The sequence below is a fragment of the Charadrius vociferus genome, unplaced genomic scaffold (genome assembly GCF_000708025.1).
Source record: "Charadrius vociferus isolate BGI_N301 unplaced genomic scaffold, ASM70802v2 scaffold231, whole genome shotgun sequence".
Taxonomy (NCBI): Eukaryota; Metazoa; Chordata; class Aves; order Charadriiformes; family Charadriidae; genus Charadrius; species Charadrius vociferus.
In genome coordinates, this window is record NW_009647211.1 from 275,558 (window position 1) to 298,779 (window position 23,222).

General features: G+C 44.1%; 1 protein-coding gene across 1 annotated transcript in view; it reads right to left on the minus strand.

The window, feature by feature from the left end:
- Positions 1-18,652: 18,652 nt before the first annotated feature.
- The window catches only part of LPAR1 (lysophosphatidic acid receptor 1), a 51,116-nt gene continuing 46,546 nt past the window's right edge, over positions 18,653-23,222 (minus strand). Inside the window, exon 3 of the mRNA XM_009895868.1 lies at positions 18,653-18,954. Within this exon, the coding sequence (XP_009894170.1) occupies positions 18,653-18,954 (302 nt within the window). The remainder of the gene's footprint in view (positions 18,955-23,222) is intronic.

Here is a 23,222-nt window from a genome sequence, read left to right on the forward strand (position 1 = left end):
CTTCCTCTCCCGTAGTGGAAACTGGCATTGCTTCTAGGGAAACACGGTTGACACTCCGTTTGCGTGGTTTTATGTGTCTATGGGTTGCAGAAAGGGTTGGATCTTTGGCCTCATACCCTTAAACCCTCTTGTTTCTTCTGCACAGTGCAGACTGGTGTGGCCACAGCCTCCTGGCACAGCCTTGCCACGGAGAGCAGAGAGCAGAGAGCAGAGCTGGAGCAAGGCAGGGGTCTGGACGGTGTACTCCTGTGGACGCTCCTTGGTCAGAGGGATCAGCCCCCAGGGACACAGTGTCCAACTGACTGTACCACACCTCCAGCACTTCCACCCGCAGAGGCATCAGGAGACCTGTGAACAGCAGCTCGCATGGCTCCTAGAAATGCTACCTCTGAGCTACCCACACCGATGTATGAGTTTTCCAGTTCTCTAAGTGCTACCAGTCTTAATTACCTTTTAGCCACCAAAAAGCTCTTTTTTCCAGCCAGACCTTGAGAAGTGGCATTCTGAAAGGGATTGCTGTGTCATAAGTCATTAGAAAATACAGTGAATGAGACAAAAACCCCCATTATTCCTGAAGAGTCAAACTGATGGCACGATCAGTATTGGCTGCTTTTTTCTTCCATTTGTCAGTGTTTTTTTCTTTTCTTTAGCTGTTGCAAAATAATGTGCTGCTCATATAATGTCCTTTAGGCAATGATCACATAATACTTTTCAAATTGGCTAGGTGTAGGGTTTTATTAATAGCGTTACACACTAACACATAACAACACTTTAAGGTGAGTTATCATATCAGCTGAGGTTACCAACAGGATTTTTGTCTCAGAATATTGTTTGAGCTCAAGAAGCTCTGTCAAAACTTTATACGTTGCCAAAGGATCAGCACTGGCAGACAACCAGTGGGACAGGATTTGCTCAAATATCACCAAAATTTAGGAGTGATGCATACAAAGTGGAGGAGCACAAGAGAGATGGACACAAAGCGGGAAGAGGAATGATGGTTTCCAGCAAACTGCGGAGCTATTCACCTTTGACCCTGATTGGTCCCCTCATGCTGAAGCTGCTGTTACCTATCTGCTCACCTTCCACTGAAAGACTATCTCTGAGTAGGATTTTGAAGGGCCATCAGGTCCTCTTTGGCAAACCGAGAAGGAATGGACCAGCAACAGTATTTTTGCTGCCTTTTGGGTTTACATTAGTAAAATCCTGGCTCTTGTGAATACCACTGAAGCCTACAGAGCCATAGCATGTCACTGGCTATAGCTAATCAGAGCATGGAGCAAAGGAGTTTGAGAACTGTCCAGTGTTGGGCTAACTCCTCTCTTTCGGAAGCCACCGTGAATTTTAACATCGATGGAAATAGTATGGAACAAGACATCTCTGGAACCATGAGGAAGTTGTTTTAAACAACTGTATGAGAAAGACATTCACCTGGGTGCTAATAGCATGTGCACTGGGTTGGAATATCCAAGGCAACGGTTCTCAAACAACTTTGTAGTGACACCACTCCCTGGATCAGACACAAAGAAAACTCTGTGTCTATGTGAGCTCTGCTTTCAGTTTCCATTTCCTCTTTACAGCCCCCACATTTCCCTTTTCCAACAATTTCTTGCTTCCTGCTGTCAACAGCAGTCCTTACTGTGAATGTTGTCATGCCATCCCTTTCCTAGAGTCATCATTCAGCTCATTTCCAGTCTTCCCACATTCGCTACTAGTGCTCATTCACAAAACAGTAAGAAATGCAGTCAGCACTCCTAGCATGTCTGTGCTAACATATGATGGATCATTTCTGGAAAGACCTCCATCAGCTCATCTGCATTCTACTACTCTGTCAGAGTTAGCTGTTTGTTGCTTCTGAGTTTACTAATGGTGAGTGGTCAGAGCGGCTCTGGCTCCTCAGCCCTCCTGCGGCAGCTGGAGATGGGACAGGCACTTCCGGGATTCGTAAGCGCTGGTGGTGTACCAGGTCCTTCCTTGCAACTCCTAGAAATAATCCTTGGAGGTCAAAAATGCTAGGTATTTTCTAAAGGCAGCCCTGTCTTCATGTCTGGAGCTGTGAGCATTCCCCAGCTGTTTAAGATCATTCCTTTCGGCTAATAAAGCACAGGCCAAAAGCATCCTTCAGCTGCTCTCCTATACATTCCCTAAGCTTTCGACTCTCCACACCATCCCATGATCTCTGTTTGTTATAAATATCACAACACAGTGAGGATTTTTGCACGAGGGAGTAAGTTGCTCCTCAGCAGATGTACAAAATTTGCAAACACCTTCTGAGAACAACCTACCGCAGAGCCAAATTGGAGGCTTTTTTTGAACAGGTCAAGAAGGCACTTATAGGCCGAACACTGCACCTATATTTCTGGTTGTCCTTGTTTTCCCTTTTCTTTTGGATGTCAACTTATTTGCTGAAAAAGAAATATCCTAAAGAAAATAACTTTGTCTACCATTGTAAAATTTATAGTAGCTGGATAGGGAGCTAGGTACTTAGTTTTATCCTCAGCTCTTCTTTTGATTCTGAGAAGAACAATGGATAGTGAGACACCTTTGAAAAACTGAAAGGTAAATGCATTTCAGTAGTCAGCTTCCAGGAATATAAGTTTTTAAATGCCCACAGAATTTAAAAGGAGCTGCATGAAAAGCTGGTTGCTCTTCTTACTCTGAAACCGACCTTTGATAATATGAACAAGCCCCCTGTCTCTTGCCAAGGTTGCCATCATGTTGCTGGGTCTTGAAACGCACTTACTTCTACGGGTAAGATAATGTGCCAGGGAATGGGCATTTACCCCACTGAATGTGAATCTTTACCTGAATTCAGAGCTCCAGTTTTTCAATAAGTAGAAAATATTCTTGCTCCTGATTCTGAAAAGTCTCCAAAATATATATCACATGAATGGCCTACAAATTGTAGTGGCAGGTTTGTAGAAGATACTGAAGTTGGATGGGAATGTTTCTCTGAAACACATTTGCAGAGTCAATTCAGGATTCTCATTGGTTGTGAACAAGATTTAATTTTTCCCCATCGTTAGCACTAATTCTGTCTGAGATGTTCAAAATAACGTGGAAAGCTTTTATTTGGAAATCTTAGCCATTGCATCAGTATGATTTCAAGCTACGAACATGATCTTTACCTTAAAAAAGAAAAGCAAAAGCAAAAATGTTATAAGGATAATGATAAGGACAGCAGGAAATCCAGGTTCAATGCCAATGCTCACCCAAGTATTATCAGTGTCTCACAACACTCTTATAGCCTTCCATGTCCTGAGCACTTGCTGTCACAAAGACAACTCAGAGACATAATACCAGTCCTTGTCACAGGGAAAATTTGCCCATGACCTTAATATTAATATGGTCTTTAGCATTTGTTTTTATTTTCATGAGTTTTCAGGGATTACATATCGTCAAAGGCAGGTTTAACTCCCACTTGAAAGAGAGTAGAAGCGGTGCCCAGGTTTTGATCCTGGTTTTCTAAACATGCATCTGGAGTTGCTTTTCTGATTGCAATAGGATCATCTGGCATTTACAGAGTAATGAGACAAGATCATGATTGCATAGATAACAGTAGCACCACTTTCAGTATTTCATCTCATGTGGTCCTGAAAACAGCTTAAATGACATATATTAGTAAGAATTTAAAGCCATTAACCTGGAACAACTGACTTTTCCAGAGTATGCCACCTGCAAATCTGCAGAAAAGTTAACAATCTTGTTGCAGAAGTAGTTCCCATCAGTGTATTGAACACTGCAGCAAACCTGATGGAGACTTCATGAAAGTGGAATGCTGTTGCTTTTCAAAGAACTGCCACTGGCCTAGCTGAAGAGCATTTGTTTGCTCTAATGGACAAATGCTCTTATGAAATGGACACAAATGGTTGGCATTGTGCATTCCAGTTAAACCACTGGCGTGGCACCTTCTTTTCTGACTCCAACGAGGTGTCCAAGGACTGAGCATGTATTGGCATCCTGAACATCCTGAACATCCCACCTTGAGATGTCCTGCTGGGCAGTGTGGGAAGCTCTGTACTGGCTTCCGTCCCTGGGACCATCGTGGAGGCTCACGCTTCCCTTCACGGCAGGGATGTTCCCACCCAAACCTGTCCAAAGTCAGCAGCACATCCTTTCCATCACCTTTAAGGACCTGGGAGAAGGCAGCAGACCCCTGAACTCAACTATTTTTCAAAATTACTTAAATGAGAGGGCTTGCATGTGCCCTGAGACTGTTAGTACTCTGTAACTTCAGTTATTCTAGAAGCAAATCCCTTCCAACAGCACCAAACTTGTTGCTCTTGGATGCCATATTCCCATTCAGTTATGCCTGCACTTGCAGGGGAAAATCCACGCTGCCTTTGTCTCTGTCTCTACACAGAGACATGAGCACTCTGCCATCAGAGCAGCCACTGTACACCTTCCTTTGGCTTGGCTGAACTTGATTATTACAACAAAATTCAGCAAGAGAGTGTCAGGCTGATTGTTTCAGCAAAACATGGCTATGACCATGGCCTTGGCTCTGGTGAGGGAAACCAGAAGCACATTTCCAGCTGTCACAAAGGGGACGAGAGAAATAAACCCAGCTAAACTCAACACAACAGGAAACAGAGGGACTGGCAGCTGGATGGCTTGGTCTCCATCCTGCACAAAGTCCGATGGAAACCAGACCCAGCAAGCTGGCAGCTGGCCCACAGAGGGTCAGTTCTACATGGTCACCAGAGCCCTTCTCCTCCCCAGATTGGACATTTCATCTTGATATTTATGAATGAAATCTCTTAGTTGCCCCTGGGGAATTACCATGCATGAAAGGATCATAGACCCAGGAGAGAAAGCCAGGGAAACTGGCCAGGGGAAAGCCAGGTCATGTTTTTTCATAGGGTGTTGTGGATTCATGCTCCCATACAACAGCCATCTCACCCTTTACTGAGTTTAATGCTGTAGGTTCCAGCCAAGATCCTCCATAATGGATCTTTTGTTGTCAAGTCAGTCTGCTCTAACAAATGTTGTTCTGTGCTGTAGTCATATTTTAGAGCTGAATGGCTCTGCTCCTTGTTTTTCATGCAGAGCCCATTCCCTCCTCTCACTACCTAAGTACCACAGGCTCATCTTTAACACAGATCCACATGGTCCCATAGATTTTCCATAACCTTCCTCAGTAGCTGTAATGGTCCGGGTTTGCTTAAGTGATAAACCCACTGACTATCTCAAGCATTCCAGGTTTTCAGGAAATACAGCCATTTCCTGCTGGACACTACTTCAGCATCCTACTTTTCAGCAGGTCCTTTGATGGCTTCCTCATCTCCAGTCCTGCAGAAAATCAAGCCTTACAGTCCCGTTAGTTTTCTGGCTGTGGTACAGCAAAGCTTAACCACAAGGAGTTTTTCAACTTTACATTTAATCCATTACATTTAACATTTTCTCCTCTTGGTTTATCATCACTGAACATGTATTTTGTCTTCTTCCTTTATTACTAGTTTCTGGTGTCCAACTGCATCCTGATGTAATTCCCTCTTTCTTCTTTCCTGTCCAAACTCTTCTCCAAAGAATGAGGTAAGTACATTACTAATCAGCTCATGCCTGAGTTGACAGTGAGTCAGCTGGGTGACTGAGTTGCTCAACTGAGGGACTCTTGAGTCCTGCACCAGAAATGGCCTCATTTCCTAGTGGAAATGCTCTCCCATGGAGACGTTCATTTATTGCTCTGGGTTCTGCAAAAACACATTACAAAGAGGCATTCCCCATACTGTGGAATTCAGGGTGGAAAGGGAGCAGAGAGAATAAACCTGGTTTTGGCACAATATTTTGCTCAGCTGGCTGTATTTCCTCTTGCTTTTGATTATTTCTTGCATTTGTTGAGTGTGTGCTGGGTTAGAGGTAGGACCAGAAGGGAAGGCACAGGATGGTACAGTGACCGGACCACTGCATCTTATCGTGCGGTGGCCTCACGTGTGGGCACTGAGCCAGGGGAGAGGGGCACGCACTGGAACCACAGCCCTAGCCCCTCTCAGCAGAGCGCTACACTGCCGGCTGAGGAAGCACATCCAAACGTAAATGGTCTGGGGATGGTTAGGGAAGAAGGAGGAGGCAGAAGCCCACCCAGCCTGGCGGTGTGATTGCAAAGGCTCGTGTAGCTTTATTGATGAACAATTCTTTGATGAGTGACTGGGTCTGCTTTGTTTTTCATTGCATGCTTGACTTGTACATAGTGTTAACTAATGAAATCATGGTTTTCTTTATTAAAATCACACGTATGTCACTGTTAGTTAATAGCAAATAACATGGCTTCATAGTAAATTTATACACTGTGTAATTTTTTTCCACTCTTAATGAAAAACACACTGTTTTGTTTGGATCATCTCCAGACTTTTCAGTTATGGAGTTACTCATTGAAGGTGGAAGCATGTGGGAGGTTGCTTTAACCAACATTACTAGCAAAGCCACTTTGAATATTGGCTGCTCTTTTACTTTATTTGGATGAAGAGTAATATTTTCAAAAGTGTCTGAGCTACTTAGGAGTCCATGGCCTACACCAGAAAAATTTCACTGGTGCATGCTGGACTGGATGTGATGTTTTTCCTTCAATAGTTGCACCTTCACACAGAAATACAAGGCACTGGAACAAAGATGTCTTTTACTAGTGCAGTTTCTTTTGATTCCTGAACCAGAATAACCTGGACTGGCACAAGCATTAGTAGACTAGAACAGATACATTGATGCAGGCGGAGTTGTGTCTCTTTCATTGTACTCAATGAAATGAATACAGCCACATTTATGATTGACTTAGGCCACTTGAGAAGAAAAGTCCTTTTGACTTTCAGCCAGAATATTCTACTAAAACATTATGCTTCTTCAGCTAAAAAAATGCTTTGGGGAAATGCTAGCCTTGCAAGTAAATAGACAGAGCACTAATGTTAAAAAATAATAAAAATAAATCCGTGCTACAAAGGCTTTCTTTTGTACCACTGTGCACAGGAAAATGGGTAGAAAAAGTAGGAACCTGAATTTTGCACAGATGACTTAGGTGTTTTTTCTTACACAACTGCCTGGTGTCTGCTCACTAATAAAACGGCTGGCTTGGCTACAGCTGTGCTGCAGGAAACTTCCAAAATGCTATTCAAATGCAGGAGAGAAAGAAACCCCCAAACCCTGCTGCAACACGTGGGAGGCACGCATCCTGCTGGTAGTATCTGCTGTGGGATGGATTCTGCTGCCACAGCTCAACCTCCTGGCCAGGCAATGCAAGCCAGAAATGCCCACTGGCCAGAAGCCACTAGAGAGGCAGAGGGGCCATCAGGCTGTCATTTTTTCCCACACTCCTGGCAGGACCCCCTCATATCAACAAAGCCACATATGTTCTTTGACATGTCCTTCTTGGCTTATCCGTAGCCACGGAGCACAAGTTAAAGCCAGTGACAAGGAACCCATCCCAAATTCATTGTGGAGGACTGCAGTTGACATCTCCTGATGACAACCCTTAAAGCCTTGGCCCAGACAAAAATTTATATCCTTGCTCTCTGGGCCAGGTCTGCAATCATTATAATCCACATTATGGGTTCATTATAACCATATCATTCCTTGCATCCCAACCTAGCGAGGTTCTGCTGTATCCCAACAGGGATTTTGCCTATTTACAAAATACAAAAGGCAAGGAAGAGAGTAGTCCAGCCTGGCTCCATTTCATATCACTACTTGCAAACACTTTTTGCCGTGTTCCTTTTGCAACACAGCCACATGGCTCACCTGTGGCTGCTGCTCTTAGCAAGGCTTCCCTGGCACAGACACCCACCTGGGCTGACTTCTCCCCCCAGAGAGACATGAGGGGTACCCCCTCCCCTCTACAGCCACTTCTGTCTCTGCCTCCCCCTGCACCTACTGCAGCCATGGCAGGGTAGAACCTGAGGTCAACAAAACCTCCCCACAATGTCCCTTTCCTTGAGCTCACTGGGCACAGAGGGCACTTTTCAAGGACCACCATCCTTCTACAGCAGCTAGGTTTACATGGTTTCTTTAAAAAGCAAGCTGTCATCTACAGATGGCGATAAAAAAAAAAAAAAATCATAATTTCTCCCTTTACATTTGCTCTTTGGGCTTTTCCAGGATTTTGGAGAACTTCCTCAGATTCAAGGTGTGTTCTGCTTAGAAAAAAATCAAGTAATGCTGTCCGGTGTCTGTCAGTTTTCTGCACAGAAATATAAAAGAATAATAAAAATATATACCCTTGTAATTGAAAGTCTTCCAATCATGCAAGTTTTCATGGAGTTTGTCTAAGCAAAATTGTCACCTCTGTCACAATTGTGTTTTAGTTGTGTACATAGAATAATTCGTTAAACATGCCTGGTGTTCCTGGACCAAAATAGATATCACAGCACATACACTAACCATGTGTCCAGCTGGCGAGAAAAAAAGGTCTGACAGTCAAGGGCCTCAGTTCCCGCTTTACTTTCCTGTGTGCTCCGTCTGGTAGATCAGGTGTGGATGGCTTGTGCTTTTAACCATGTGAACTGAAAAGTAGGATTTCCAATTTATAGAAAATTTGCTGTTTTTTTTTTCTTTCTATTTTTTTTTTTTACCCCTGAGCTCTATTTTTGAGGAATGATAATCCACAAGGAAGACCGGTGCTTCTGAATCGTTGGCACCCGCCATTTCCAGTGTGGTTCCCCACTGCTGTGGGTCTGCACAAGCTAGATATCATCATGCCTGGATGCCCCAGCCTGGCCTCCCCTTGCCCGGCACAAGTCTTCATTCCCTCCCCAGCCCCCGCAAGGTCCTGCACTTGGGGTCTCAGAATGGCCTTTCATAAAATCATAGAATTGTTTAGGTTGGAAAAGATCTTTAAGATCATCAAGTCCAACCGTTAACCTAGCACTGCCAAGCCCATGACTAAACCATGTCCCTAAGCACCACATCTACACAACTTTTAAATACTTCCAGGGATGGTGACTCAACCGCTTCTCTGGGCAGCCTGTTCCAATGCTTGACAACACTTTCAGTGAAGGAAAATTTCCTAATTTCCATCCTAAACCTTCCCTGGTGCAACTTGAGGCCATTTCCTCTTGTCCTATCCACCTGTTACCTGGGAGAAGAGACCGACCCAACTCGCTACTACCTCCTTTCAGGTAGCTGCAGAGAGTTGTAGAGAGCTCCCCTGAGCCTCCTTTTCTCCAGGCTAAACAACACCAGCTCCACCAGCCACTCCCCATAAGACTTGTGCTCTAGACCCCTCACCAGCTTTGTTGCCCTTCTCTGGACATGCTCCAACACCTCAAGGTCTTTCTTGTAGTGAGGGGCCCACAACTGAACACAGTATTTGAGGTGTGGCCTCACCAGTGCTGAGTACAGGGGAATGATCACTTCCCTAGTCCTGCTCACCACACTAGTCCTGATACAGACCAAGGTGCTACTGGCCCTCTTGGCCACCTGGGCAAACTGCCTGCTCATATTCAGCTGGCTGTCAACCAACACCCCCCAGTCCTTTTCTGCCAGGCAGCTTTCCAGCCGCTCTTTTCCAGCCACCTGAAGTCTGTAACACTGCATGGGGTTGTTGTGACCCAAGTGAAGGACCTGGCACTTGGCCTTGCTGAACCTCACACCAGTGGCCTCAGCCCATTGATCCGGCCTGTCCAGATCGGTCTGTAGAGCCTTCCTACCCTCAAGAAGATCAATAGTCCCGCCCAACTTGGCATTGTCTGCAAACCGATTGAGGGTGCACTCGATCCCCTCATCCAGATCATTGATAAAGATATTGAACAGAACTGGCCTCGATACTGAGCCCTGGAGAACACCACTTCTGATTGACTGCCAACTGGATTTAACTCCATTTAACCACCACTCTTTGGGCCTGGCCATCCAGCCTGTTTTTTACCTAGTGAAGAGTATGCCAGTCCAAGCAATAAGCAGGCAGTTTCTCCAAGAGAATGCTGTAGGAAACGGTGTCAAATGCTTTACTAAAGTCCAAGTAAACAGCACCCAAAATTCACTCGTCCACTGAGCAGGTCACCTTGTCATAGAAGGAGATCAGGTTAGTTAAGCAGGTCCTGCCTTTCCTCCCCCAAAATGTGGAAGTTGTCTCTGTCTCCTGGCCAAGGAGGGAAGAGGGCATGGGAATGCTAGGTTGCTGTTTCCTGGACTGGTACCATCACTGTCTCTGCTTGTGAGTGCACGATCTGTTGGACAGCAACCCAAAAAGTCTCAGTTTGCTGAGGCCCACCTTGTGCTGGGTGCTTTATGCCCCCAGACAGATGTCCCCACCTGGACAGCCAAGATAAAATAAGTGACGTGGGAAGGGGAAAAAAGCCGTGAGTACAAGTAATGCCAAGAACCAGACTTCTGCAGATATCCACAGGAGCATGATTTCACCCTTCAGTTCCTCAGGCATGGGATGGGAACCCTCCTCCTTTTCTCCTTCTTCCTCTTCCTCCTCCCCACTGTGTTGGTCACCTCCAAAATGAGTGGTCAGCACTGCCAAGCTTAGGATCCAGGAGTCCACAGGGCATTGCTGACACCAGTGGGTCAGTGCAAGCCTATGCTGGCCAGAGCTGGACTGTTCCTGAGCCCTTTGACAGACCTTCTCCTCCTTCTGCCCCTGTGCCTGTCCCAGGTCGAGCACTCCTTGTCCCACCACTGCTTTCACTGACACTGCTGCAGGGACCAGGGCCACAGGCAGGAGTGGGTGTATCACTGAACGGCAGGAGAAAGGACAGATGATCTGAAGACTAAACAACAGCTCACCCCTACGCATGTTCATGCAAAGATGTACGAATGATGGTTCAAAAATAAAAGAAAGGTCAGGCGTCTTTTTCAAACCCTTAACACAGTCCAGCTCAGGAAAGTTTGTTTTCCTGATATGCCTCTTTAAGAAATGCCGTAGGGGCAGCCAGCTTGCCTGCAGCATATTGCATTATCTGTAAGGACATATACATGATATTGGCATCTCCTCTGACACAAGAATTTCTAAACAAAATGATTGTCACTTGCTAGCATCTAATTGTGGCTTAAAATCAGACCTCACTGTGAGCAAACAGGAGAGGGGTCTGGAAGGCAAGAGCAGCTGGACTAGCTCAAACCAGGCACATTTTTGAGTAACTCCCTTGAACTAAGGAGTGTTTACATATTTTGAAAAAGCAGGATTGCAAAGAGACACTTGAGGACAAGAAGAATGTACAAACTTCAAAATCTGTGGCAGAACAAGCATTAAAATATCCAGATATCATGAACCTTGGAAAAACAGAGAGGTGAAAAAAAAATAACCTATGTCAGTCCTTGAAGCATCCTTCAATCTTTTAGTGGTAAAACATCATTTATATAAAAACTGTTTAATTTTGTGTTGAATGTGGGTGGGAAATAAGAAGGCTTCTTCTTGTTTCAGTTGGCCTTTTGAGCTCTTAATAAATGAAATACACCTAAAAAAACAAAGTCTTCCATCAGACAAAAAAAAAAAAAAATCCCCAAAGAATAATGCCATGGAAAGGGCACTGTTCTTTCCAAGAGAAAAAAAAAAAAAAAAACAACCCACAACCCAAAATCCTTTCCTGAACTTGCCAGAAAGCCTTTGAAAGGATCATACACCAAATCCTGCACAGATGATAGGGGGTTCTCTCCTGTGTTGTCCCTCCCTCACCCATCATAATTTTTCATTTCTCTGTTCTCTGTGTGTTGTATTTATCTACCACCTAATCCCCCAGGGAATTACAAAGAAACCATCTCTGTGGTGGAAAGCACCTGGCATTCTCCTTGCAGTTTTATTCAGAGACAGTTGAGGCTACCTGGAGGAGGTGCACAGAAAAGCAAAAGAAATGAGGAACTGGAAGGGCTCTTTGGAGGGGCGACAAGAAGTTCAAGAGGCTGAGCATGCAACGACTGGAGGAGGGAGCAGCAAACCTGTAACTACGTGAAGGCCAAGCAGTTACGAAGAGGAAGTCTTCAGACAAAAGTGGAAGGAAGCTGATTCGCATCTGCTCCTGCTGGGAGCAGCTGATCTTCATCAGTACTGTCCTCCAAGCCACCACACCTGGCCTGAAGGGGCAAATCTCAAAAGACACAAAGCAGGATGGTGGGGTTGGCTCATGTGATGCCGGGGAAGCGTGCCACGGGCTTTGGGCATCATCATCCCAAACATGCTGTCTCTCTGAGCTCCTGCTCTCCATGCTGCCTGCTGTGCGCTGAGGCTGCGTCCTGTGTTGCTGCACGTGTTGTGTATTTAATATCAGCAGATTGCCATATAAACAGTCAGGCTTTGCCAGCAAATGGTGATCCAGGGCTTAAAACAAAAAATCCCAGAGGCATTGCAGTGCATTTTCATGAGGTGTGATTTATTTAGCAATTGTGTATTTTGGCTTTCTGCTCGTTATGTCCAGCAATCAAGCTCTATGGGCCTGCTTTACATTACACATGTCATGTCACGGAAAGCCCAGCACCAGGGCATTAGTCATGAATCACCAGGGTTTGGGGAGAGGAAAGAAATTGAACTCGTCCCTTTTTATATTTTTGTACTTAATAATGCACCGAGTGATTAGTACTGAAATTTTACCTTAGGAATGACAACTTTATTTTCTGTTATTTTGCTGAAGCAGACACTTGGTTTCTTTCAGTATGTAAGTGATTAGCTTCTCTAACAAAGGCAGGGAGTTAATCAACCCTTTACCCTAAGGCCTCTTTTCTTCAAAATGTGAAATAGGAATTAGCATAAAAATAGTCTTAAACCAGCTATGCACAAAAAGCATTGAAATAATGCTTTTTTTCCACTCTTCCTCCTTCATATATCTTTGTAAATCTGTGTCTGGACGCATTTATTTCCCTATATCAGCCAGCCAGCTTTGCTTTAGTCAATGTATGACCTTCTACAGTTAAATCAAAACTGGGGGCACATTTTAGGACAAACACGTCCAATGTACAGCAAAAAGGGAAAGGAAGGGGAAGGAAGAAGGGAAAAGGAAGAAGGGAGAGGGAGAAAGGAAAGAAGAAGGAGAGGGAAAAGAAGCAGTAGGTTTGTTTTCTCTGTGCAGGAAAACTTTTCTATGTAGCAACAAGAGGAGGCCTGAGGTTAAAAGGTGCAAATGTGGATTTGAAAGGAAGGAAGGTGGGCAGGTAGGAATCAGGAACAGGACTGATTATTAAGTGATTTAGTTGAAATAACCTGCCATTTTATTGTCCTTGTGTTTCCGCCCTATGCTATCTATCTCCTGGAACAGACCAGCCCATGCCCCCACACAGACACGCTTTTTGAATAATTCCCCTCCACACCCAAAATACCAGCTCTCCCGATGAAGGCTATTTCTTGTACACTCCATATCACACATGCTAAATACTTTATTGTACTAGATACAACCTCTAAACATTTACAGTAAGTGCACTTAATAGCAAAATTGTCTTCCAAACCTCATTGGCTCTCTCGGTAATTGTGAGTGATAAACATGGTTTTGTTTAAACAGGAAAACAAATGTACAGATTCCTGAGTCTCCCACATACACTTCTGGTTATCAGAAGTTTATCACAGGCAAACAGGAACATTTCATGGAGGCTCTTGTTAAAATGCTGGCAGCTTATCAGTGGGTTGGATTTCCATATACCACAGAAGACAGCAGCATAGTTTAATATTGTTGTTTGGTGGGTCTGTTTTTGTGCGGGTTTTTTGTTGTAGTTTGTTTGTTTGTTTGGTGTTTTTTATTTCATATCAACCTTTTTTTTTTCTTTTTGATAGACTTATAAAACTGGAGCTGGGTGAATAACTTATTGGAAAATCCTCTAAGAGAAGAAAATGGGAGGAAATAAAAGGAGACCTTTTCTTGAGGAGGCATGGCTGGACAGGTGTGAGAGTTAATACTCTTTAAGCTATCTGCCTATTTGAAGCGGCCTTTCTCAACAAATGAGATTGCAGTTGCAAAGCGTCTCCATACAGACATCAGCGTATAGCACAGACTGATTGCTAACAGCAAGAACTCATCAGAAAGGACGAGATAGGTAGCCTTGTAATTGCAAATTGCTCAACACAAAAGCCCTTAAGAGGACCAGAAAGGAAAAGCCTGTATTTGGGTTATATTATTTCTGCAGCAGGTGGAAAAAGGAGAGTCTGCTAAGGCTGACCTCTGCCAGCACCATCCTGTCTCATGGTCAGGAGGGATCCAAAAGAACGACAGGTACAATGGGGATGGGATCACGCTTCGGCATGGGGTGGGGACGATGCCCTGGAGAAATGCCTTTGCCAGCTCTGCTTTGCATGACCCCGATTCACGGTGACTGAAAGACTACGGATGTTTGCATCAAAGCCTCTTCAGATGGTGGTGTCTTCTTTAATCCCACTTGGGGAGAACAATCTGCTGGGTGGGCTTTTATTTCTTTTACAGACAAAGCAGCGTGGTTTTAATCTGTGGACACCTACTGCAATGAGAACAGTCTGAGCTGGTGGTGGCAGCATTGCAGAGAGGAACCCCAACTGGCTTTAAAGTATTTAAGCCTGGTATCTGGTAGCATACTTCTGGGGTAACGCAGAGGTCAGGAGAAGCTGCGAAAGCTGCTTCAGAAGCAGACCCTACCTGAGTTTTCCATGAGAGATTGCTCCTGGGAACCTGACTGGCCATGGCCAACCCCCCATGACCACCACGGTGGTACGGACCAAAAGACATACGCCTGGGAGTAACCTGAAAAGTTTCCTCTCAGTGCAATGCCATACCAAGAGAAAGTTATGCTGATATTGAAAAGTTACTTTGGAGTAACTAAGATACTCAACATAAAAATGTGTCCTTTCCTTTTTGACACCCAAGTTACCCAGGCTTAGTTTGCACCGTGAACATAGCATGCCCTTTCTTTTTCACTGTGACCTTCGCCAAGCCTTTGCTGCCCGCTTGTTAAAGTCACAGCTGTGACTAGTTGGGAAAGACAGAGTTAAAAAAACGATGGTGGATTTCAGGGCAACTATTAAAAATCGCAGTCAGTGGTGCCCAATGGACAGACAGGTGTGCTTGGTTTTAGGAATCACTGAAAAAGCTCTTAATTGGTCTGTCCTTTCTCCTTGTGCCAGCTATTTGTCCAGCTTTGAGCATCCCAGTTAGCAGCCAGCCTGAAGCTACCTGGAGATCTCAGAGAACATGAAACAAAAAACGGGTTGACAGGAAATGCAATGTGTGTCAAATACAGAATATATTTTCAACTTTTCATGTAAATGCTGTGATTAACAGGTCTGGGGACTGATGGGTCACCCAGTCTCTCTAAATGTGATAGCAACCAGGAGTTAAAATTTTACTTAATAATCCTTCACTCAAAAGCAATCTTTTCAATTCGTTTTCAGGCTTTTGCTGCCACTGAAAAAACAGAGTAGGAAAACCACATTTTCTTTGACCTGCAAAGGATTTCATTAACCATATTCCTTTTAATACACAACTCCCCACCGCTACAATTGCTGAAACAAACATCATTACATTTGAACTTCAAGAGGATTTACTTGGACCAGAGGCAGCCAGCAACAGAAGAATTTTAATGACTGTGGGAGGATCGTTGGTATTTTAAGAAGTCTTCTAAAACCTTTTGAAGGATTTGAGATAAGTAAAAATAAGTGGAGCAATTTTTTTTCCCCTAAGTACTTTGCACCATGTTTTCACATAGCAGAAGTGAGTTCTACAACTGCACAATGAAGCTGGAAAATTTGAACTGAGAAGCAAAAGTTTAAAAAAATCTGAGACGAAACCAAGTGGCATGGGAACCACTCTAAACAAGAGAGCAAATGAATCCTTCTATTCCAAGCTCTTGTTTTTATTCTCTTTGCTCACAACAGCTTTAATTTCATTAGCTTGCAAAGAAACACTCCATCCACAGATCAGGTTTCTCAAGGATATAGGGAGATCATGTCAATAAAACAAAGCACTAATTAATTTTTTAAATAGCAGCCACATGCTCAGTGAGTTCCTCTAGTGGAATCATACAAGCAACATTTGCATCCTGTTGCCTTTGATCTAAAGGACTGCATTTCACCTTTTAGAAGAAAAAAATGCCTGCTGCCAGAACTGCTCCCAGATTAATCTGCCTCAAGACTGAAATTTAACTGCTGTTAAGAGTTCTAAAGGTCCTGCTTCTTGAGTTGTTGAGTGCCTTCTTGGAGAAGGGCTGATCAATTGTATCTGGGCAGCAACTGCCACCTGTCACAATTACAATGAGGAAAGAAAAGCCTCCTTGGGCGTCTGTCTTCACAAGGGGGCTCTGGACCCATCTGTGTGTCACGAGGGATTGCACCCCTGCTTTGAAATAATTCACCTGCAACTTCTCCAAAACCACCACACTTTCAGCATGGTAAACTGGGGTGAACGATTTGCTGCTATTTCTTGACATCCTCCCACCCTACGCAGGAGACATTCAATAAAGAGCATTAAACAGCAGTGAAAAGGACACTTGGAAAGGGTAACTCCTCCCCAGAATAAAGCGTCTATGATGTCCTTCTTTTGTGGGGAAGCTGGGGACAGGAAAAAGTGCTCTCCTTGGGTCCAGGATAGAAAGCAACTCCAAGCACTCTTGAGAAAAGGAAATTCTTTTTCAGTCAGATGTCCCCTGGTTTTGGAGGCACTCTTACCCTCTCCAGTCTTCTGTTTACCTGCACTAGCTCAAACATCACGCGGGCACTAAGAAATATTTATGAGTGGCTTAGCAATCAGGTGCTTTTAAATGAAAAAGTTCACACAGCCTGTTGTTTTCCTGCTCAGTACAGTTATGTGGATAAAAAACAATCAACCTTCATGTTCACTTGCTCTCAAACACAGTCAGAAAAAAGACCTGTTTTGTCCAAAGCAAGTGCAACATTCAATACCTTGGTCAACTGGCAGATAACACTGCATTTATCCCCTCTGCCCACTCCCATCTTCCACAGTGTCCACGCAAATTTGGCTTGACAGTACAGGTGAATTTCAGTTTTAATGAAAGCAGTGGCAAAACTCTGACTTTATTCAGTGGAGACACGTTTTGCTCACTTGCTGCTTTTCCCTCCCTCAGCAAGGAACTGCCTTTTCCAAGCAATTTTATGCTTGGAAGTATAAAATCCAAGCATCTTTTCCAACCAAGAGATGATAAACCCTCTGTTTTTTGTTGGGCTAACCCTCTCCCCTCCATTTCTTCTCTGTGCAAATGGGAGAATATTGTCCCTTATGTTACATTCCAGTATGTTACATTGATGGATACACCTCTGATTTTTTTTTTGTTGTTTTTCATTTTTCTTTCTTTTTTTTTTTTTTGTTATAGTGGCAAATTACAAGGAGGAAAATGGCCCCAGGAATTTACTGTTGATATACTTTACATTACTAGGAGAACACACAGTTTCTCAAAGAAAGGTCCCAAGTTTTTTATCAGCAAGATCCCATCTTTGCTCACGTTTATCACTGTCAAGGAGTTTTGATTAACGTCACTGATTCTCAGTGACTGAGATTCACATGAGTGGCATTTCTCTTTGAAACAGCCATATATGAAAAAATCTGTTAGCTTAGCTATTCCTAACAATGTGCACATGTGGCTATTATATGTAACCCAGTCCAGTCATTTGCAATAGACTGCTACACGTCCTGTCTTGACTTTACAAAATAAAACTGTACCTTGGTTTTTAGTAGCCTACTGCTTTCAAAATGAAGCATACATCATTTAAAAGATACCCTACAAATATTTCTTAGTGCAAAAACGCAGAGGGTTTTTTGTTTTCAATGACAAGAAAGGTTCCATAAAAATATATACCTTTTTTCACGTTAAAAATCCCTTTGCTTTCTGCCATGAACAAGAAAAGCCTTCCAATGCCATAAATACATTTTTTAAAAAAATCTACCAACCTGACCGTAGCCCTTTAAGAGCCTTAAGGATGTGTCCTGCTTTAAGAAGTTGCCTATGAAAAACTTGGGACCCCTCATGTTACACATCTCATACCGCACTTCAAAGAAGAACGTTAAATACCTTGTGACTAGAGTATTGTTTATTTCATAATCTAAACAAACACGGGAATACAGTCTATGCTTTTCTACTTTCCTGCAGACATTACAATGAGCTTTTTTTTTCTCATAATTAAAACAATCTGCATACACACAGAACATGCATGCTCTCTAACACCAGTAATGAAGGTAAGAAGAGACAGTTTCCATCATCTTCCTGTTGCCTGTATTAGAAAAAAATACTTTTGTTTTTACTGTAGTTATGGTAGTGTGGCTAAGGATATGAAGACTAGAGCACAGTTTTACTCCCTGCACAGAAAATGTTCATCACAAGCATGCTGATGGTGATAAATATTACATGTCTATTAAATGATAGGCATACTTTTATCCCCTTTACTCCCTTTTTAAAAAGACTAAGTGGCTACATGTAAATGCAGTGAAGCAGGTATAAGCTTAATTAATCAGAGTTGATTCAGACTGGCACCAAGACGCAGCGAAGTCCGACGAAGTCCCAAAGAGGCTTTCCATGGGCTACCAATGACCTCTGCAGCAAGGCATCTGCCTTCTACTTTTTGAAAGTAGAAATCAAAGGCCTTGCACCACTGCCAGTCCTGCAGACGGGGTGGACCGCGCCGGTGTGTCGGGCTCCCTGGAAAAGAAGCACTTGTAGTCCATTAGTGTTTGAGAAAACCTTGTGAGTGGGTTACCTTCCCTGGGGCCAAGCACCCACCCCGCTCTGCGGCGTAGCCCGCTGCCCTTCGTCGGCCACGCGGCTGGCTGCGGTTTTACACCACTGAGTGGTCGTTGCTGTGGACGCCAGCCAAGATGGTATGGTTGAGTGAGGACGCCGATCGGTCTGAGCCTTCGGTGGGGCCGTTGGCATTCTCACTGCGCTGGCAACAGAGGATCTGCTTGAAGGTTGCGCTCATCTCCTTGTCCCGGTAGGAGTAGATGATGGGGTTCATGGCGGAGTTGAACTCTGCCAGGAGCAGGAAGAATTTTTCATAGGCCAGGACGTTGCACTGGGGACAGCAAACATCAAGGAGCAGCAAGACTAATCCTGGGGTCCAGCAGATTATGAAAGCACCTAGGAAGAGAAAGAGCAGACAAAACACACCAAAATCCACAAATATACTAATGCATCATTACTCATCAAGACACTATCAGAACCATCCAACTGGAAGTGGCAACGTTTAATTTTCTCTTTCAAGAGTATCGTTCCCACACTATTTCTTCACTGACCTGATGAGAGGGCCGTCTTTCAAAGATCTGTAAATGATTATGGGCAGCACATCAAAAGAGCAAGGCATTCCCCCCCACACTCACCATTTGAAACGTTCTCTGCTTGGCAAATACATTTGCATTTAAAGTTGATAATGAGGAACATTTTTTCCCTTCAGCTAGACCTCTGACTAATCAATCTCTTGATCAGGAGAAACAATGCTGCAATTTACTTCTCAAACTAATAACAACAAAGAAAACCTTTCTGTGAGTGCTGTGACTGAAGCATCAGTAATAGAAAAAGAGTGATGCAGGCAGCAATTCTCAAGAAAAAGAAAGCCTGGGTCTTGTTAATCCATTTCAGCCCCATTATGTAATGGAAAGTCCTAAACACACATCCTTCTTGCACTGAAATGTCATCCTTCAACAGATCTACTTCTTTTCTTAGGGCTCTATTCAACAGAAACTCAGAGGCTCCTCAGGCTTCAATAGGGTAAATGCCAAAGAGCCTTACCCTGATTAAAATGCTTACCCCTCCTTTCTCTGCTTTGCAAAGCTCTGAGGGTGATAAAGCCCAGAACAAAATTTGGAGTTCAATGTAGAAATGACATCAAACGCCTTGCACTTTATTGGGAGTACCGAGTTAAAAGAAGATGCTAACTCCTCGCATGGTTAAATATGTTTTAAATATAATCAGCACTGGAGAAACCCTTACACACCAATCATGTCAGAACGAGGATGGTGCTCCTGAGATTTTCCAGGCTGACATACTTGGCTGAGGTGGAAACCAAGGTCTTATCATCAGCGGGCAGTTTTAGCACAAGGCTAAACAGCAGCCACAAGGGCTTCCCAGCACTACCCAGTGAGTGCTCTTTTCAAACAGGTTCTCCTGTCCCTGTGGTATTTATTTGTTAGCATATTGCCTTCGGATTTTTTTTCTGCAGTGATGCTTTCTGCAGGTCCAGCAGTTGACTACAGTCAGTCTCCGCAGCTCGCAAGCTTTCTGCCATGCCTGCCAAGAAGGTGCCAGCTATTTCCTGCTTGGGCAATGTTGGCTGTAAGCTGTGCAGACACCTTTCTGTTTGCATACCAAACCCATCTAGATCAAACAGAACAACAGTTTCCAAAGGGCTCTGCAAACACGCAGGGTGTGCCAGGCTACAGACATTGGTTGCCAAGCAGGCAACCATACACAGGCTTCCTACGTACTAAAAAAAGCATCCCTAAACTGAGCTTGCTTACAACTGATGGTGCCACAGTCCTGCTCAATGCCTATCACTTTGCTGACCAACAAAGCTCGCAAAGGGAAAGAAGCTGGGAGGCGAACTGCCAGCTGCCAGTACAAAGCACCAATGTCTTTAGCCAAATGACTTTGTTAGGGGCTGGCAGCAATTTTACAGAATAGGGATGAAACTCTCCCACGCCGAGGTGGCATCAAACACATGAATCCCCTTCATAGCTTTTGTCTGCAGCTCTTTCAGATCCCAGTAGTCCTAGAAAAGAGTACTTGAAGCCCATGCAAAGGACTACAGTCTTTTGTCCCTTCCTTGTACCTGTTGCCAGAACAGTAGAAAATGGCATCTTTTTATGTGTAGGATTGTCTGGCTTGATGCAGAGGCTGCCCTCTGCATGGAGCAGCTCTGCTGAGCTGGTTCCTGCAGAAACCAAGAGAATCTTTCAAATTCAACCACTCACTGCTGAAACTGTGTGTGTTGTGTTCAACCTCCTAGCTAGTAAGGCAGTAGTGGACTTTGTTTCTGTTTGAGCATGTATTTTCTTCATTACAGGCTGCCTCGGGAGAACAACATCAGAGATGGGAACACTGCAAATCATGGGATCTACAGTCAAGGACAAAAGACGATGACAGCATCCTCACTAGCCCTGTAGCAGAAAAGTCCAACGTGGGAACAATGAAGCTGACAGGAAAGCTCTCCTAGCGTTGTTCAAAGTTGCAATTGAAAACTTCCAATTTTCCAACAATTTTGTTGTTGTTGGTGGTTTTTAAATCTGCTGTTGAGAAACTACATATGTCAAACAGAACATTCCGTTGCTATCATTTTGTGGTATGTTAAAAGCAGCAACAAGAAGTGGTATGGTGATGCAGGTAGGCATTTGCTCCTGAGAAAGCCCCAAAGTCTTTGACAAAATTCCACATGCAGCCCACAGCACTGAACACTGGTCTTAGGTGGAGTTTCTGAGCCTCTCTGGGCTCCTCAGTATCTCAAATAGGTCCAACAACCTCCATGCAGAGGCCTGACATGGTTGCACTCAAGAAAAAGCGGATTGAGGTTCAGCAAACAACTAAATGCTCTGTGCAGCTCACGCTACACTGAAAAAAGATAAAAACAAAGGGTCACCTTCCCACCCAGCTCTGAAAGAGAATGGAAGTCATTATTCTGCAAGTCGCCACCCTGCTGCTCATGCTGGGCCTGGAACTGGGTCAATGACGTGCTGGCAGCCAAGGTGTCAAGAGGAGAAGAAACCAATGCTCCCCAGCTCCAGACCTGCTTGGGTAACGTGGCCATTCCACTGCCCTGGCACCCAGCCACAGACCAGGCTGACTTTCCAACCTGTTTCCTCCACGCAGCAGTGGTGGCAGCAGAAGAGCACACAGCATCCAGGACCTTGCCTTTGTGCAAACAGGGCTAGTAGCCTCAAGCTTCTGAACAGACGGCTCATTTGTTATTGGGAAGTAAGAGCCATTGAAGCCAGCCCCATTCAGTCTAGTGGGTTTTGTTTTACTTTAGCCCCTGGGATTTTCCTAGCAAAACTTCCCACCATGCTAATGGCTCCGGCGGCTTATTAAGTTAAGTGCTTGCAAATGGTGACACAAACAATGCCTTGGGTTTTCTCACTTGTTATTTAACTGTCAGTACCCTGGAAAATACTGGAAAGCATCACTCACCGTAAAGGCATGTTTGAGTTAGGTACAATGCAAGGAACATAAAAATGTCAGGCTCCTATTAATTCAGATTTAGGAAACATCATCTGTTAAACATGGAATTCTTTCCCTGGAAGGAAAAAAAAGCTTAAAATTTATTTTTTTCTACTTCTTACTTGGAATATTTGTCAAAGTAAAGTGATGCTAAGCTAAGAGGTTAAATTCTTCCCTTTACAGAAATCTGTTGTGCATTGATTTCACCAAGAATGAAGATCTCAAAATATCATATCTAATAAAACAATGGCATCCGAAAGCTTCCTGCTGCAATATACTAAAAAGCCTTAAGCATACACCAAAATCTTGATGTATTTTTCTGCTCAGGAACAGAACTGAGAGCAGCCCAAAGTACAGTGTCAGTAATTTTCAGGTGCATCTTACCAATTTACAAACTCGGTCAAACCCATGTTACAATGACATATAAAGCAGATCCATTGCATTCAGTGAATCAAATAGGAGGTTGCAGAGAGGTGGGAGTTGACCTGTTCTGTCAAGTAATAGGTGATAGAACAAGAGGAAATGGCTTCAAGTTGCACCAGGGGAAGTTTAGATTGGATATTAGGATGAATTTCTTTACTGAAAAGGACATCAGGCATTGGAACGCGTCACCCAAGGCAGCGGTGGAGTCCCCAACCCTGGAGGTATTTAAGTGTCGCGTAGATATAGTGCTCAGGGACATGGGTTAGTGGTGGGCTTGTCAGTGTTAGGTTAATGATTGGACTAGATGACCTTGCAGGTCTTTTCCAATCCAGGAGATTCTGTGATTCTGTGAAATCTGCTCATCTTTGTGGATATGTCATTGTCATGCCATGGCACTAGGAAAGCCCATCATGCATGAATAAAATTGCTAATGGTATGTCCTTGGGTGGCTGAAGAGCACTGTTGCCTGGACAGATAACACCTTGGGGTGACACCTCCAACCCTGGCAGTCCTTAGAGGTGCTGGCACTGCATTAAACTGACCAAGACGTACATTTGCAGCAGGAGGAATACCCCTATGGTGCACAGACAAGGTCTGCCCTGCAGGTCTGGCAGGAGAGGGCTGGGCGAGGAAGAAACGCTTATGAGGCTGAGGGTCAAATGGCTAGCCACGAGACAGAAAAGCTTGAGGGAACCAGAGAAATGGCACTGCATCTTTTCAAAATATTTAAGGAGACAAGAGGGGAAGTGTCCCTATAGACTGAGAAGCATATTTTA